Source organism: Psammomys obesus, unplaced genomic scaffold, assembly GCF_907164565.1.
Source record: "Psammomys obesus unplaced genomic scaffold, mPsaObe1.curated_primary_1811, whole genome shotgun sequence".
NCBI classification, from domain to species: domain Eukaryota; kingdom Metazoa; phylum Chordata; class Mammalia; order Rodentia; family Muridae; genus Psammomys; species Psammomys obesus.
Genome location: NW_026596466.1, coordinates 4109271 through 4126367, shown reverse-complemented (window position 1 = coordinate 4126367; position 17097 = coordinate 4109271). Strand labels below are relative to the sequence as shown.

Genomic DNA, 17097 nt, shown 5'->3' with positions numbered 1-17097 from the left:
GCTGCTCTTCCAGAGGACCCAGGTTCAATTCCCAGCACCCACATGGCAGCTCACAGCTATCTGTAACTCCAAGATCTGACACCCTCACACAGACATATGTGCAGACTAAACACCAATGCTCATAAAATAAAAATAAGTAATTAAAAAAAAGAGTACAGCATTTTATATAAAAATCCAGACTTGCAGCTCTTTCTGGGATGAACGGAAAAATCCATCGCTGCCGCCAGGGGCCCCAGCAGGCTGTCCCGTGTGCTCAAAGCACCCCTCACCCACTTACCTCGCCTCCTGCAGGAAGAGAGCAGAGCGCTGCATGCAGCATCCCAGATTGCACTGTGATTGTTTTGCTCTACCTTGCATGGATCCATCCGAGTCATGGTGTCCCTGGACCCGGGCTCCCGTTCCGTTGGGAGCAGTCCCTAGATGCAAGATCACCAAAGTCACATCATTTAGCACAGAGATCCGTTCTTCCGATTCTGCCCTCCCGCAGGGCCCTAAGCACAAGTTCGTGCTTGGCTGCTTCCTTTATTGTGGAGTCGCAGAGCGAGGGGCCTCATGCTTGGGGAGTCTTTGGAACAGTGGCCCTCATCCTGTGGTCACTACGCCCTTGGGGGGGGTCAATGGGGGGGTCAATGACCTTTCACAGAGGTCAGACCTTCCACATATCAGATATCTACATTAGGATTCATAACAGCAGCAAAATGGCAGATGTGGAGCAGCAACAAAAATGATTTTATGGTTGGGGTCACCACAGCATAGAACCTGTATTAAAGGGTCACAGCATTAGGAAGGTTGAGAAGCACTGTTCTAGAAGGGTCCAGGGGTTGGTGACCCTGCCTTTCAGCTCCAAGCGCTGCAGCCACAGTGGAGCCTGTTTTCTGCTGTCATGTGGGACTTGTGTTGGCAGGGAGGGTTATCTGGACTAGGTGAGCCGCCCCTACCTGACACATCCTGACCTGTCTCCGGTGTGCAAAGAGGAGGCTCATGCCTGGGTTGAAAGGTGGCGTTTCTTCCCCAACCAGTGACCTTGATCAGAGGTTGGGGGTACGGGTGTCTGAAAGCACAGGTAGACAAAATATGGAACATGGAGTTTTCAGAGAAAACACAAAGATTTAAGAAATTTCTCCCTTTAACACCCACTTTGTGTTAGTGAAGACAGGCTTGTTCATATGTTTTCTGTTTGTTTTGTTTCTTGTTTGGTGCTGTGAGGTAAAAGAAGTCCTAGGCTTCCCGAATGCTAGATAAGCCCTTACCGCTGTGCCGAACAGCCCCTCACTGGGGGATTCTAGGCAGGAGCTCTACCACTGAGCCACACCCCAGCCCCTCACTGGAGGAGTCTAGGCAGGTGCTCTACAGTTGAGCCACACCCCAGCCTCTTTAAAGAGGTCCAGCCTCTTTAAAGTCTAGGTCATGGATCCCTGAACCTGCGCCATTCATCAGCCTTGGTTCAGGACTGTATACCCAACATTGTCCAGTAGGCGGCAGACACGACTCAGGAATGGGCCTGGTGGCATCCCCTAATCTTATCTGCATGGGACAGACAGGCTGCTGGCTCTGGGGCCAGGCCCAGTCCTGAAACCACCCTTCCATGCTCTAAGAGGCAGGGTCTGGTGAAGTGTGGGGTCCCAGGGAGCCACCACTGGCACCGGAAGTGGCAGTTTACACACCTGGATTCCTAAGCCAAGATGGTCCCATCAACTTCTTAACATACTAGGTTCCAGCAACCAACTGGGCCCCTTTCATCCTGCTCCCTCAGGCCAGGGTGACACTTGAGGCTGGCCAGAATGTCTCCCCCCACTCCTCTCCACCTCTCCCCTTCTGTTTTAGACAGGTTCCTAAGCTTGAATCATTTTTGTCATTTGCTATTGGGATCTCTGCTCACAGCACATCTTGACGTCACTCAGACCTTCAAGCCTGCTGGATACCTGCCACATCGTGGCTCGAGACTGTCCTCTGAGCATTCCACTGGGTGACTCTGGTCATCTCTGAGGCACAAACATACCCCTCTCTGGCGTGGCTGGCATGGGCTGGCTTCCAGCCCGCCATCCAGCACAAACCTGTAGACATGAGTCTGTAGTGGCCCAGGGGACCCTGGTGCCTGAAGAGGCAGAGAGGACCCAGTTCAACTCTAGCATGTGTATCACGTGGTTCACAACCACCTGTACCCACAGCTTCGGGGGATCTGATGCCTCTGGCTTCCTCAAGCACATGCACTCATGTGCACATAACCCCTATATATGCACACACATTACATGTAATTTAAAAGTGAATAAATAAAAATTTTAAGGTAGGAGGAGAGACCCATTTCCTGAAAGTTTCCTCCATCTGTGCAGTGGCAGACAGGTGTTCGCACACACACACACACACACACACACACACACACACACACATAAAAATTCAAAGGTTAAAAGGACTACAACACCAATCAGATAACTGTCCTGCTGGAAAGGACAGAGGCAGGGCTGAACTCACCACTGCTCAGGAGGTTCCCTGTCTGCCGTCTCTTCCTAAACTCCCCCACTTCACCCTGCTTGGCCCAGAAGCTCTTAGGAAAAGCCTCCACCTGCCCAGTCCTGATATGGGGGACTCAGCAGAGACCAGCAATGGACCCAGCCCTGGGTCATCAGGACTGAGACCCAGGTCCCAGCAGGTGTAGCCAGGGAGGAGAGAGTGGGCCTGGAAGGTTCCTCAGGGACCATTCATCCTGAGCTACACGGGGGCCAGACCCCCACTGTGTCCTATGCACTAGAGACCAGAAAGGTCTCCGAAGAGAAACTGGGGTGAGTTAGGAGGGAGAAAAGTGAAATGAGATCTGTGATCCTTCTGGATGGGTGGGGTGGGTCTGGATGGGTCAACGCCCAAGCAACAAGGAATGGGGGAAATGCCACATGGGCCCTGAAAGGGGGGGTGGACGGATTTTACTGTGGGGTAGCCACTGTCCATTTCCTGCAGGCACAGAGGGCTGGCACGCTCCTTTCTTCTACAGTCCTCAGCTTCCTCATCTACCAGCTCACCCTCGTAGGGCCTAGTGCGTGGGAAAGTTCTCTCGTCCATTCCGTGGCCTGAGACACTGCCGTGGCAGTGCCAGCCTGCGCTATTGGGTGCTCGCCACACACTGGCAGGGAAACAGTGGCCACCTCTGAGCTGAATGTGGGTGGTAGTGTCTATGGGGGAGGGGCTGCCCAGGCAGCAGCGCCAACTACCCATCCAGGGTCAGCCAGGCTGTGGCCCTGGGGACAGCTTTGTCTCCTGAGCTGGACCTGGGCCCGTGCTGACAGGCTCTGAATGGCTGGCTCTCAGGGTGGCAGAGTGCACTGTGAGGGAAGGGGCCTCTTGGCTGGAGTGAGGCTGGGTGGAGGGAGGGCAGTTGAATGGCTTCTGAGGTCCTCACGTCACAAGCACAGACAGGGGACCCAGCCTGGGCCACTCACCCACCTCCTGACACAGCCATGGCTCTGCTGCCTCCTGATTCCCTACCCCCGCCCCCTGGTACAGCTCATTCTGTAAAGACAGGGTCTGGTGTGCTCTCAGAAGGATGTAGCCCCATCTCCAAGTTCCGGGATGTTCTAGGCAGTTGGCCAGAGCACAGTGGGTCCCCTCCGGGCCTCCCCTGGACTCTGGAGGTCTGGATGCTGCTCCATCCGGCCACTGGCTGTGCCCACTTCTCACTCCCTCCCTGTCCCCCAGACTGGCAGGAGCTCAGCTAGCGCCCAGAGCCACCAACCCTTCCCCAGCTGTAGGACTCAGTGTCCTCCCCACAATATTTGAAAAACCTCTTTGTGAGTCATTTATAAGACAGGTTAGGAGGGGGCTGAAGAGAGGCTCAGGGGTTAAGAGCACTGTCTGCTCTTGCAGAGGCCCCGTTCTGTTCCCAGAAACCACACGGTGGCTCACAACATCTGTAACTCCAGTTCCAAGGACCCGACACCTTCTTCTGACCTCTATGGGCACCAGGCACATATGTAGTGCACAGACATACATGTAAGCAAAACACTCGAACACATAAAAATGAAAAAAAAAATCTGTTTTTAAATAGCGGCTTGGGATGTGGCTTAGCTGGTAGCGTGCTCACTTAGCATGCACAAAGCCACCGGTTCTCACCCCAGCACCGCGCACACCCGGAGTGGTGGCGCAGGCCTGTAATCTCAGCACTCAGCAGGCAGAGACAAGGGACCAGGCCTTCAAGGTCTGTTCTTGGCTATGTGTGGATGTTGACATCGGCAAAGGCTAAATGAGGTCTTATCTCAGAAGGGAAAGAAGAGGGGGCTGGGGAGGTGATTTGGTGGTAAATGGCATCTGTACAGCGTGAAGAGCAGAGTTCAAATCCCCAGCCCCCACAAAAAGCTGGCTGTGACGCTCCCGGTGGGGGTGGACATGGGGAATGGGAGACAGGAGAGAATCCTCAGGAGTTTATGGGCCGCTTATTCTGGTGTGTGCGGCAGAAAACAAGAGAGCCTGTCACAAGCAAGGCGAAGGGCAAGGCTGTCCTCTGATCTCTGCATGTGCCATGGCAATTGTGTTTCTGTGCTCACATATAAAAATATACTCTCTGTCTCATGATAATCCTTTTAAAAAGAAACTACTTCTCTAATATATATATAATAGGACTATATATATATATCCTATTTATTTTTATATATATATATATATCCTATTTATATCATATATATATATATATATCCTATTTATATCCTATTTATATATATATATATATATATCCTATTAGAGCCACTCAGATACCTGAGAAGGGTCTGGGCACAGTGCTACGGTTCAAGCTACAGCCCTGCCGTGAGCACACTGTGTGCCTTCCCTGTCCCAGGAGGTCCACCCCCAAGTAGGGTTTGTTATGGGTTGAATAGAGTAGGATATTGGGCTGACCCTTGGGCGTCAGCGCTCCCTATTTATTATGCAGGTCCCAGGGATCGAACTCCGATCTTCAGGCTTGGTGACAAGTTCCTCTTCCCACTGAGCCATCTCACTGGCCCTTCCTACTCCTCCTCCTCTTTCTCTTCCTCATTTTCCTCTTCTTCCTCCTCCTCCTCCTCCCACCTGCCTCTCCCCACCAAGCCCATCCACCATGATGCTCTACCAGAAACACAGAAGCAGCTGAATGCACACTGAAAACTCTGAAACGATGATCCAAAACAAACTCTGCTTCCAGTAAGCTGGTGGTTCTTGGGGCTCTTCTGAAGATGAGAGTCTGAGGAGCACATGGAGGACGGCTGGAGTACCCCACACCACGTCACGTGCAATGACAAGCCTTTCCCTGACAGTGGTTCAGGGAGGCCGCCTCCCTAGAGGGGCACCCCGCATGGGCCAGCCATAGCCAGGGACCTAGCAGGCTACTGGTGTGTGGCTGCAGGGACGTGTCCCTGAGCAGACATGGGTGGCTCGATGGGCATGAGGTTGGTAGACACATTCTTTCCTGTCCAAGTTACTGAGGGCCAGTGGTACCCCGGGCTTCCTTGAGCAGAGTCTGTAGTGTTCCAAGGCTTCCCGTGGGGATCTGGGGTGCCTATCCCCCTTCTCAGCCTGCCAATCATGGGGGCGAGGGTGAAGAGGGGAGGCTTAGAGTGTCACCAAGCAGGGAGATAACCAAGCAACAGAGGCCCTGGAAGGGACACCGCCGTCCTCTGAATATAGCCAACACAAGGACCCCTAGGGGCTGCCCCTCCCCTAGGCTCCAGCTCATCTGCTCTTGCCCCTGCCTCAGCCTGTTTCTGTTCCAGGAGTGTATGCGGAAGCCTTGGTCACACCCAAACTCCTACCCAGCTGATCCCTCCTGCCTACAAGCACTCATGGTCCCTGAGCTTCCTGGCTCCCTGTTTCTCTGGGACCCAGGTACCCTGGATGCCCTGGGAAAGCGGAGATCTCACTTGGTGCTGAAAAGACAGCTCCGCTGGCAGGTGTCTGCCTCTTGAGGTTGCTTTCCAGGAGGGGGCCTGCTGGCTCAGCTGGGCAAGGGGCAGCGGGACCCAGCAGGAGAAGGAACTAGGCTGCTCAGCATCCAGGTGCACAGCACACAACGCCACATCTGGCTGTGCCTCGGCATGTCCCACGGGGAGGGTCCTCTCACACACAGCTCCGGCTCTCCCCACGTCTCCCCACAAACTCCAGACTTGTAGAGACGCTTGGCATCCCGTTTCCCAGAAGAGGCAGACTCCAGGGGTGATTTCCGTATCTCCCCATGTAGGAATGCTTGCTTTTAGGCTTCTGGGCACCCGTCTGTATCCACAAGCTGGAAGCTGCTTACTCAAGTCCATGGCATATATAATATATATAATAGGTCAGAAGGCTTCTCTCTCTCTCTCTCTCTCTCTCTCTCTCTCTCTCTCTTTCTCTCTCTCTGTGTGTGTGTGTGTGTGTACACACTAATGTATATGTTCAGGTTTCTTTCTGCACCATCAAAGCTATACACACACACACACACTTTTTTTTTTTTTTTTTTTTTTTTTTGGAGACAGGGTTTCTTTGTGTAGCCTTGGCTGTTCTGGACTCACTTTGTAGACTAGGCTGGCCTTAAATTCACAGAGATCCACCTGCCTCTGCCTCCCTGAGTGCTGGGATTGCAGGTGTGTGCACCACCGTGCCAGGCCACACCCTCTTTTTAAAACTCATCTCTAAATCAGGCTGTTGGCTGTTGCTACCAAACTCTCTATACACTCAGGATACAACTCTTACCTGTATTGTTTTGTTTTATTTGTGAGACAGGATCTGACTATATACTAGCCCAAGCTGGCCTGGGATTTGTAAAAATCCTCCTGCCTCAGCTGGGCATGGTGGCGCTCGCCTTTAATCCCAGCACTCAGGAGGCAGAGGCAGGCAGATCTCTGTGAGTTTGAGGCCAGCTTGGTGAGTTCCAGAACAGCCAAGGTTACAGAGAAAAACCTTGTCTTGAAAAACAAAACAAAGCAAAACAAACAACAACAAAAAATCCCCCTGCCTCAGCCTCCCTAGAGCTGGCATTTCAGTCATGTGCTATCACACCCAGTATCCCTTAAATATCTGACCTTCAAATATGTGGACCCCCTCTTCATGCTCCTGGGAGAATTCTCCCTCCACTCAAGTTTTAAATTGGACTCAGATCCAACTTCTCATGTTTCTTGTTTGCCTGGACTTTTGGGATTCTATTGATGAAGTCACTGTCAGATCCAAACCCAGGAACTCACCCTCCAGACCTCATGTTTTTCCCCTAAGAGTTTAATAGTTTTAGCTACTACATTCAGGGCTCTGATGGCGCCTGCATTAATTTCTGCCTAGGGAGTGAGGCAAGAGTCCAGCACCTCTGCCTGGGGCCGCCCCGTTGTCACAGCATTCCTTGTTAATCTCTCTGACCCTCGGTTCTCTGGCCTGGGAATCAGAGCGGGCCCCCTTCGTCTCCAATCTATTTTTTCCTTGTTCCGTCCCGGTCTGTGGATTTTCCAACAGTTAAGCCATATACCCCTGTGAGAAACAGCTGCACCCACCCAAGCCCCGTGTGGGTGCACGGTTGGCTCCCTCCCCAGGCTTACAATCTTTGGACAAAACAGTGTCCCAAAAGGCTTAGATCAGCCCCTTTCTCCATCCGCGTTCTCGAATGATGTCACACGTTTGTAATTCAATTAGCATCCCCTGTGCAGCCTGCATTCCATTCCCGGTGCCCCTGGCTTCCTGGCTAATGTTTTAAAAATTTGCATACAGTGAAGGTGCCTCTTTGTACTGTGGAGTTCAATGGTTTTGGCAACTGCCAGTAGCACTACTTCCGGCCACAGAGCTGCAGTGGGGCCATTGAGACTCCTTGTCGTCCACCCCCGCTCCCTGGCCACTGTTGTCCTAATGATTATATTTATTCTATTCTCTTTAATATTTTAAAGACAGAGTTTTATGTAGGCGGAGCCGGCCTTGAACTCCCTGAGGAACCAAAGCTCCCTTTGAAATGTTTGGAGATTACAGGTGGTTCCATGCCCCCTCAGTAGGGGATTCTAGGAAGGTGTTTTACCACTGAGCTACACCCCAGCCCCTAACTGAGAGATTCTAGGCAGGTGCTGTACCACTGAGCCACACTCCACAGAGGTGGCTTATTTATCTGATCCTCTCTTCATGAGTTCCAAGGTTGTTTCAGGCTGTGCTTGCCAGCTTCTCTGTCCTTCCGCAGGACACTCCATTTGTGGGGCCTCTGAACACAGATACCACAGGCTCTGAAGATGGAAAGTACCTACCCAGTAGTCCAGAGTCACACCCCTCACTCAATAAAAGCTATGTTTGGGCTTACCAAGAGACCTTCTGTTCTTGAATCAGAGTCCCCAGCTCCAGAAGCCCCAACAGGCTATGGTGACCTGCCCTAAAATGTTACATCATCATCATCATCATCATCATCATCATCATCATCATCATCATTATTGGCTTTTTGAGTGAGGGTTTCTCTGTGTAGCCCTGACTATCCTGAAACTCACTATGTAGACCACATTGGCCTCAAACTCAGAGATCCACTTGTCTCTGCCTCCTGAGTGCTGGGATTAAAAGCGTGTGACACCATACCAGGCCCTTTTTTCTTTTTTTTTTTTTTTTTTAAAATAGGGTCTCATGTAGCCCAGATTGGGCTTGAACTTCCTGTGCAGCTGAGGATGACCTTTAAGGTCTGGTCCTTCTCTTTCTACCTTGAAGGTGCTGGGTTTACAGGTGTGTGGCGACATCTGGATTGTGCTCTGCCGGGAAGGAACCCAGCGACTCTGCATGTTAGGTAACTAGAGAATGTGTGTATATATGTTTGCTTTCCCTTGCTCTGATAAACAGCAACCAAAAGCAACCTGGGGGAGGAATGGATTTATCTGGCTTACGGATCTTGGTCACGTCACCGTCACCGTCTGTCACATCACTGAGAGGAGTCAGGGCAGGGGAACCGAATCGGAGACTACAGAGGAGCGCTGCTCTGGGGCTTGCCCCCATGGCCTGCCTTCTCAGCCACCTTCCTAACACCTCCCAGACCACCTGCCTGGTCAGTCAGTCAGAGAAGAAAACAAACGTCCCACAGATATGTCCAAGAGGCCTGTCTGAAGGAGGCAATTCCTCAGCAGAGGAGCCCTCGTCCCAAGGGACTCAAGTGAGTATTTTTGACAAAAACTAATAGGCACAAGATATGATTGGCTAGTTGGGAAGAGAAGCAGATAAAGGGATCTTGGGACTCTGGGTCCATCTTCCAGGCACCTGCTGAGGCCCTTGACTAGAGAAAGCAGTGGGGTGGAAGAGGCAGGTGTGTGCGCCTCAGTAGCCCGGGTGTAGGTGGAGTGCAGCTGGTCCTAGTCTTGGTTCGGGTTCTGCAACATGGACTGAAGAGGTGCTCGCTGTCCTAGGGGCCACACTGGGTCCTAGGTGAGCACGTCTGCCGGCATAGACTGTCCCCGTCGGTTGGAGTCTGTGCTCTCCTGTTGCTTGGAGGCGGTTTTGTTCCCTGCTGATTGTTCAGGCCTGGTATAATAAACACAAGTGAGGGTCCTGGGACAAACGATAAAGGGGACCTGGCGCGTCATCCAGCTTCTCAGGCTGGCGAGAGAGAGGGCTCCACGGCGTGGGCAAGCCATTCCCGGCACCCAGGGTTCGAACCGCTCCTGCAAGATCCCTCTGACTGCCTCACAGGCACTGTGCACGCATCCTCCTCCACCCACTACCAAATGAGAGGTATCCAGATCCTGTGACCAAGGGCAACAAACTGCACCAAGGGCACGTGGTTAGAAACAGAAATAAAGAAGAGGAGCGGGCGGGGGTAGCGCACACCTTTAGGCCCAGCACTCAGGAGGCAGAGGCAGGGGGATCGCTGTGAGTTCGAGGCCAGCCTGGTCTACAGAGTGAGTTCCAGGACAGCCAGGGCTGCATAGTGAGACCCTGTCTCAGAAAGTCAAAAAGAGAGAAACAGGGGCAGGGAGGGGGAGAGAGAGAGAGAACTCCTCAGAATGAGATGGACTACTGAACTTTGCAACCCCGCCCCCAACCCTGGGTCCCAGCTGTGTGGTCCTTAACAGGACATTCACACAGCATCCCCCACTTGCACTTCCTGCATGTATAGCGGGCTCTTCTCACCCGTGCTCCGTTAGATGAAGCTGAGGTCGGGAAGCGTGTCCAGCCTTTCTCTGGCAACTGTCTTCCTTCACGTTAATCTTAAATTCTACGTGTTTGCTTACTGAGTGTGTCTGGGAGGCTCATTCCATGATGTATGGAGATCAGAGGACAATCTGTGAGAAGCGGCTCTCTCATTCTACTGTGTGGGACCCTGGGATCGAACTTGGGTCCTTAGGCTTGATGCCAGGTACGTTTAGATGCTGAATTTGAGCAGATACACCTTTCCCAGTCTCTCTTCCCCTGCTGTGCTGGACTCCAAGGCAACCAGCAAGGAAAGGTTAGGGAGGCCATCCTGGCTGTCCTGGGGGGGCGCTGCCTGTGCCCACCATGCTTGTGGCACCGTATTTAAAGAGGAAATTGAGCCAAGTGTGGTGCTGCAGGGCAATCTCCCCAAGACTCAAGAAGCCGGGGCAGGAGGACTGCTGTGAGTTCAAGGCCAGCTTAGCGTGTAGAACGAGACTTGGTCTCCAAATAAACAGAAATAAGTGAGAAAACAGTTTCCCGCCTGGTCAGCCTCGCTCTTCAGCTCTGCTTGCTCGTTCTGTCTTTGCCACAGGCCTGGGGCCCAGGTCTTGTTTTGAGAGAACAAATTCTGTGGGCCCAGGAGTGCAGCTTGGCTCTGTCCTGGCATTGGAAGATAATTTGTTGGTTTATTTATTCATTCACTTATTTATTTATTTTGGTTGGTTGGTCTTGGTTTTTCTAGACAGGGTTTCTGAGTATGGTCCTGGATATCATGGAACTTGCTCTGTAGACCAGGCTAGCCCCCTGAGCGCCGGGCTCAAAGGCATGCTCCACCATCGTCCTGCTGGAAGCCGGCATCTTTGCAGCCTGAGTGACTGAGGCAGGCCCCAGAGTGCATGCCCCCTGCTGGTCAGTCTGTTACTCACAGGCCGAAGGCTTTGAGGAAGGGCTGAAGAAGGGCATGGCCAAAAGTGCCTCTAAAAGGCTGTGATGATGTGGAGAAGCCAGCCAGGCTGAGAGATACAAAAGGAAGGAGCAGGGAATAGGTGTGCAAAGGTCCTGGGGCGCAGCTTGGGTCAGTGTCTTCTGGGGTGGAAAGGAAGCCATACTGGGGAGAGGGCAAGCCAGAGCCACAGAGCCACGGGAGAAAGGCGCTGGGTACCTTCCCGCTGCCTGGGGTTGGGGGTAGGTTCCAAAGAAGTTTCTAGAATCCTCTAGTTTGTTCAAAGCCTAACGATTTCCTCCAGGAAAGTCTTTATTCCCTCTCTCATTCAACAAACATTTCCAGAGTTCAGTGAAACTGTGGCAAGGCCTGGTCTCTGACCTGTGGACAAGGTGTGGGATGGGATGAGGGTGATGCTTGGAGAAAGCCCAGGTTGAAGGAACTGGCTGGAGACCAGGGAAGGCTTCCTGGCTGAGGTGTCATTCCAGCCAAGGAATCAGGTTTCTCATTTGTCCTGGCCACAGCGCTGGGCCCATGCCGGGTGCTGAGGACAGAGGGAGCCAGAGTGGACGTGAGAGCAAGGGCACGCGACAGGGTGCTCTGGGGTCCCGGCTCCCTGCATTCCCCTCCCCCTTCCGTCATCCTCCAAGCACAGCTGCCTTTAACTGAGGGCCGAGAAGGAGGTAGAGCGGATCACGCCGGCACCCAGGCACCCGCGCACGGATGTGCGTGCAGATGGGTGTTCTCAAGTGGCTGAGTGTATTTGCACGGGTTCCTTGAGGAAAGGCGTGTGAGGGGACACACAGGGACGCGTAGGGGGTCTGGGTTTCTTTGCTGGCCCCCCTCGCTTTAAACAACCTTGAGCAAGTCCTCTGACCTCTGACCTCTGAGGTCTGAGGCTGTCTCTGGACCTGTGGCCCCGCTGTGCCCCTGTGAACCTGCGCCGGGCTGCTCCACCCTGTAAGGTGCAAGCGTCTTCCGGTGCTATTCCAGGCTTGCACTGTGCCATGCTGTTGAAGGGGCAGCGCGTCCCACTAAGGAAACTGAGGCCCAGGAAAGGACCCTGAGCAGGCTCAGGTCTTGAGGTGAGGGCCCGGGACTGCAAGCAGGCGCCTGCCTTGGGACCCTGGGAGCCCCGCTCGGTCCCGGGATTCAGGCGGCCTGTTGATCACACGGCCCCATAGGAGCTAGCTCCTTCCGCCCTCCCCACGTGCTACCAAAGCCAAAGACTGTCTGGGACGCGCTGTGGACGGCCCCCAACCCCTTGTGGCTGACACAAAGGCCAGAACTCCTAAGGGGAGACAGGAAGGGGCCCCAGGCCAGCTGGGCCAGGACGCAGGCTGGGGAAGTAAGCAAAGACAGGAAGCTGCACAGCTGGACTCTGGGCCGCCATTGTCCCACCTGGGGGTTGGCGCCAGCGGCTCTCTACACCCTGCCCAGCTGCGGAGCCCAGGTGCCTCCCTGACTCCTGAGGGGGGAGCCCTCCTCCCTTCTGCTGCCCTCCTGCTCCCGGCCTCAGTTTCTCCACTGTAAGCCGCACTGCAGTGGTTCTCAACCTTCCCAATGCTGCGACCCTTTAATACAGTTCCTCACGGGCGTGGTGACCCCAACCATACAATTATTTCTATCGCTACTTCACAACTGCGGTTTTGCCACTGTTATGAATCACAATGCAAATATCTGATATGCGGGACATCAGATGTGCAAACCCCATGGAAAGTCGGGAGACCCAAAAAGGGGTCGTGACCCACAGGCTGAGAACCACTGCCTTAGCGGGCACCTGAGCGCAGCTGTCCCCCTCAGTACATTCCCTGCATGGACTCGCTTGAGCTCTGTGACTCCGTGGATCTTGGGCTCTGCAATCTCACACCGACGAGGCCCGGGGACTCCCGTGCAGTGGACCAGGGCTCAGACTCAGCGTCTGCCATTCCAAAGCTCCCTGCCTGGGTCAGTACTGACCAACTGCTTTCTTCACACGAAGCAACCTTCAAAGGTCCCATTCCCACCCAGTGGGGAAGCCCTGGCGCAGAGCTGGGGTCAGAGTGTTCTCCGGGGAGTTGGGGGAAGGGAGTGTACGGATGGGTTGGTAGACAGACAGACAGATAAGTCGATAGACAAGCAAAAAATAGACGCTAGATTTATAGGAAGATGGCAGATACACGATAGACATAGAGGACAAATACTAGGTGATAAATGCACGATAGATAAGCCAGGCGGTGGTGGTGCACACCAGCACCCAGGAGGCAGAGGCAGGCGGGTCTCTGTGAGTTCCAGGCCAGCCTGGTCTACAGAGGGAGTTTTTGGGACAGCCAGGGCAGAGGAACCCTGTCTCAAAAAAAACTGAGAGAGAGAGAGAGACTAGACAGCCGACAGATGATGCACAGCAAGATGGCAAATAAAGACAGATAATAGTCCGGGGGATGACTCAGTGGTTGAGAGCTATTCCTGTGCAATCGTGAAGACCTGAGTTCGAATCCCAGCACCAATGTAAAAAGCTGTTCGTGGCTGTCTGTGCCTGTGACCCCAGCACTGCAGGGCAGAGACGGATAGACCCCAAGCACTTGCTGGCCTGGCAGCCTAGCCAAAACAGCAAGCTCCTAGGTCAGTGAGAGGCCCTTTCTCAAAGGCAGAGCGTGGGAGAGGAGGCCACCGGTCCTCTTCTGGGTCACACTCCGGTGCATGCTCTTGCACACGGGCCACACACACTTGTATGCATATGTGTAGGTACATACGTGTATGGATATGTGTATATGTATATATATATATAGGCATGCATGTATAACGTATATAACAGATGACTGGGGAGACAGACACAGAAGCGAATAGATGACCAATGTCATTCCAGCATATTAAAATTAATCCGCACCATGGAAGCTACCAGGACTCCTGTTGAAGTGAGCCCCTGCGGGTGCCTTGCCTGCCCCGGGGAGCTCTCGGGCGGTGGTTGGAAGGCTTGGCCCTTCCCAGGCAGGCGTGGGCTTTCCTCCCGGGTAGCCTGGAAGGAGGATTTGTGGAAGGTGCAGAGCTGAAGGCTGAGGGCTGAGCCCGGTTCCTCTCTGGCCCTCAGGGTCCTCTCTCCCTCCCATTTCCCTGACTGTCACACACACACACACTCTCTCTCTCTCTCTCTCTCTCTCTCTCTCTCTCTCTCTCACAGAAGGCGACAGAGACAGGAGCACGTCTCCCTTCCAGGTGGGACCAGCGGAAACAGGAAGGACTCCAACGGGAAGCAGGGGGAGGAGGAAGCTTCCAGGAAGCCTCGAGGGCCTCTGAAGTGATGTCTTAGTCTGGGCCACACAGAGCCCTGAGCTCGCTCTCCCAGATGGCCCAAGTCTCCTCTCCACTCTGGGGTGGAGCCTGGAGGGACACGGTGGCCGTGATCCACCCGTGACAGGATCATGTGAGTGAGCATCCTTCGAAGTACAACCTCAGGCTCCAGCCAGGGCCTGAGGGACAAGGGGAGGGACTTGGCAGTGCCTGGGGCAGTGGTCTCAGCTAGCCCATTGCCCTGGCAGACACAGCAGCCATCAGAGCCCCACAGCGTGCGTCCCCACTTCCACAGCAGCCAGGACTGTAACCTGCTCATATTTTATTGAAGGTAAAGCTGGGGTTCACACAGAGCCTCGGCTCCCCAGCATCTGCAGCATGTGGCTCCGGATGGATACAGGATGGCCAAGGCTGGCTCTTGCAGGCTGTGGTCCACCCGCTCAGTAGCCCCCGTCCCTGCAAGAATCCAAGGTTCTGGCCTTAGCCCTGCTTGCTCTGAACAGATGTGGCGACTGGGGACAGATATGCAAGGGCAGGAGAGGGTAGCACACTAGGGCACCCAGGGTGCAGGTGAATAGGAGTCCCTGAGGAGGTGTGGGAGGGCGCATTACCCCCAGCTCAGGCTCCGCTTGGCCAGCTCCACCTGGGCCAGCCGATGGTCGCTGAGCACTCGCACCCTGGTGATGGTGGCCAGGGGTCGGTGACGGTGTGGGAACTGGAGAACCTTCTGTTCCTGGGCATAGATGTGGAAGTGTTCTGCGTCCGCGCTCACCTCCATCTGGGGGGAGGGACGGTGTGACATTCCTGGGCGCCAGCCACGGAGGCCATCCCGGCTACTTGGCAAAGTCCAGTGTGGCCCACCCGGCCCTGAGTTCCCAGCTGGAGACCCCTTTTTCTCCAAGAGAGGGGGGTTAGCAGCCAGAGAGAGAAGCACCCCACTGAACAAACAGGGAAACTGAGGAAAAGGCGGCCACTCGGGCCCAACAGAGAGATCGCTGCACCGACCCATGTAAATAATCTCAACAGTCCCTTTCTCCACGGGCCTTGGGTGCCCTGTCCCTATCCTTCTTCCCCCCCGCCCCCATCACCTCGAAGGGCTCTCCCAGGGTCAGCGGGAACACACTGGACACCTCCTCCTGTCCCCAGCGTCCTCCCTGGAAGGCGTTGCCCACCACCGTAGCGCTGGAGAATCGGGGTTTGACGTGGAAGGCGATGTCTCCTGAGTCGGTCAAGAAGTTGATCTCAAACCTGTGGGCAGGGAGCGTGTCAGGGCGAGGAGTGTGTCTGGAGGGTCCCACCGTGGCCCCGAAGGGAGGGAGGCGCTTACTTGTCCTCTCCAGCATCCGCGTGTCCCTGGACTGTCAGACTCCAGCCTGGGGCCAGGCCCCCTGCGCAGAAGGCTTCAAACTGAGGGCAAAACACAGGGGACAGAGCCCCACAGGGCTGTGGCCTCCCGGTGTGCTCAGGGACACCCCCACCCACCCACCCCCCCCAGGCCTCCAGCCCCATGCCCCTCTGCTGGGGTCTGAAGAGACGTGGTGAACCTTCCCCAGCTCTACATCGGGGAGTGGCCGGCCCCCACGCCCACCCTCCCTCCTCCAGCACCGCAGCCTCCGTGGCAGTGGCTGTCACGCACCTGCAGTGCCATGGTCCTCAGCCACTGCCGAGGATGAGGCAGCCGGGGATATAGCAGAGCCCGCTGGGGCGGGGCACAGGAGCCCCACCTCCGGGGCCTTGTCTGGGTCACATGGACCTCTGTGCCCCATTTTTTTCTCCCCCCTCAGGCTACCCTGCTGGAGAGGAGGAGGCTGGAACAGGGCTTAGCGAATCTTGCCCCATTCACCCCAGCGCCCTGCGGGTCCTCTCAACATATTTCCATCAGGTCTGTCTGTCTCTGCGCCATGACTCTTTAGGATCACGCACACATCTGGGAACACATGCCCCATCTTGGTAGGAAGGGAATGACCAGTCCCCCACCATACACCAGAGCTCCAAACTGGCCCATCTGTCTCAAAGATGCCCTCCTATGGAACCCTGCCTGGCCTTCCGGGGTCTGCCTGACCATCCACCCACTGACCGCCATGCTGGGAGGGAGGGAGTCTCCCCTCCTCTGCCCCCACCCTGGGGCTGCCCTGCGGCATTGGCTCGGCGGCCTCAAGGGGATGAATGGAGATTAGGCCTGGCCCCGCTCAGCACATTCCAGTCCCCAGCCTAGAGATGGGGAGGGCCTTTCCCACACCCCCACGCCCCTCCTGGCTGGCTGCCTCTTAGGCTGAGCCAATGAGAAGGGTCCTCTGGGGCCCTCCAGGCCACCTCAAGGACGGAGGAGACCAGCCCGAGTCTGCGGGGGAGGCTGTGGGAGCCTCTGGGACTCTCTAAGGAGGGAAGTTGAGCCACAATGTGGCCAGGCTGGCCCCTCCCCCAAGCCTCAGGGCTACTGCCTACAGATGAGTGTACGATGACGTTGAGGCCCCCCGTTCTCCTGTCTTCTCTGCTGCCATCTCTCCAGGCCCTGGCAGGCTGAGCCTCTAGCCACCTCTGCCTCTTCCCGGGAGCTGTGCAAGAAGTCAGGCGGGAGAGTGGGAGGGGCTAAGGTCAGGCTGGGCACGGAGAGGGCTCACTGGCAAGACAGTGCAGTGACCTAGTATTTCTCTGCTGTGGGAAGGGGCAGGGTGCGCTGTGCCTGTAGGGGGCAGCCCAGGGCAACAGAGGCTCCACAGGTGAGTCTGCTGGGCCTGCCATGTCCCAGGTCCCCAGTGAGAAGCTCTCTCAAAAAACACATACTCAAAACCCCTGCCACGGGCCCCAGTAGGAGGTTGCAGGCCGGCTTCATG

At 55.0% G+C, this 17097-nt stretch overlaps 1 protein-coding gene across 1 annotated transcript; it reads right to left on the bottom strand.

Moving 5' to 3' along the window:
• Positions 1-14573: 14573 nt before the first annotated feature.
• On the bottom strand, positions 14574-15952 carry Grifin (galectin-related inter-fiber protein). The gene is made up of 5 exons (XM_055598647.1): positions 15900-15952; positions 15591-15670; positions 15352-15511; positions 14875-15041; positions 14574-14719 (listed from the first exon to the last, which is right to left on the bottom strand). The coding sequence occupies exons 1-5, from the start codon at positions 15909-15911 to the stop codon at positions 14704-14706; spliced, it is 435 nt and encodes a 144-aa protein (XP_055454622.1). The 5' UTR covers positions 15912-15952; the 3' UTR covers positions 14574-14703.
• Positions 15953-17097: the final 1145 nt, after the last annotated feature.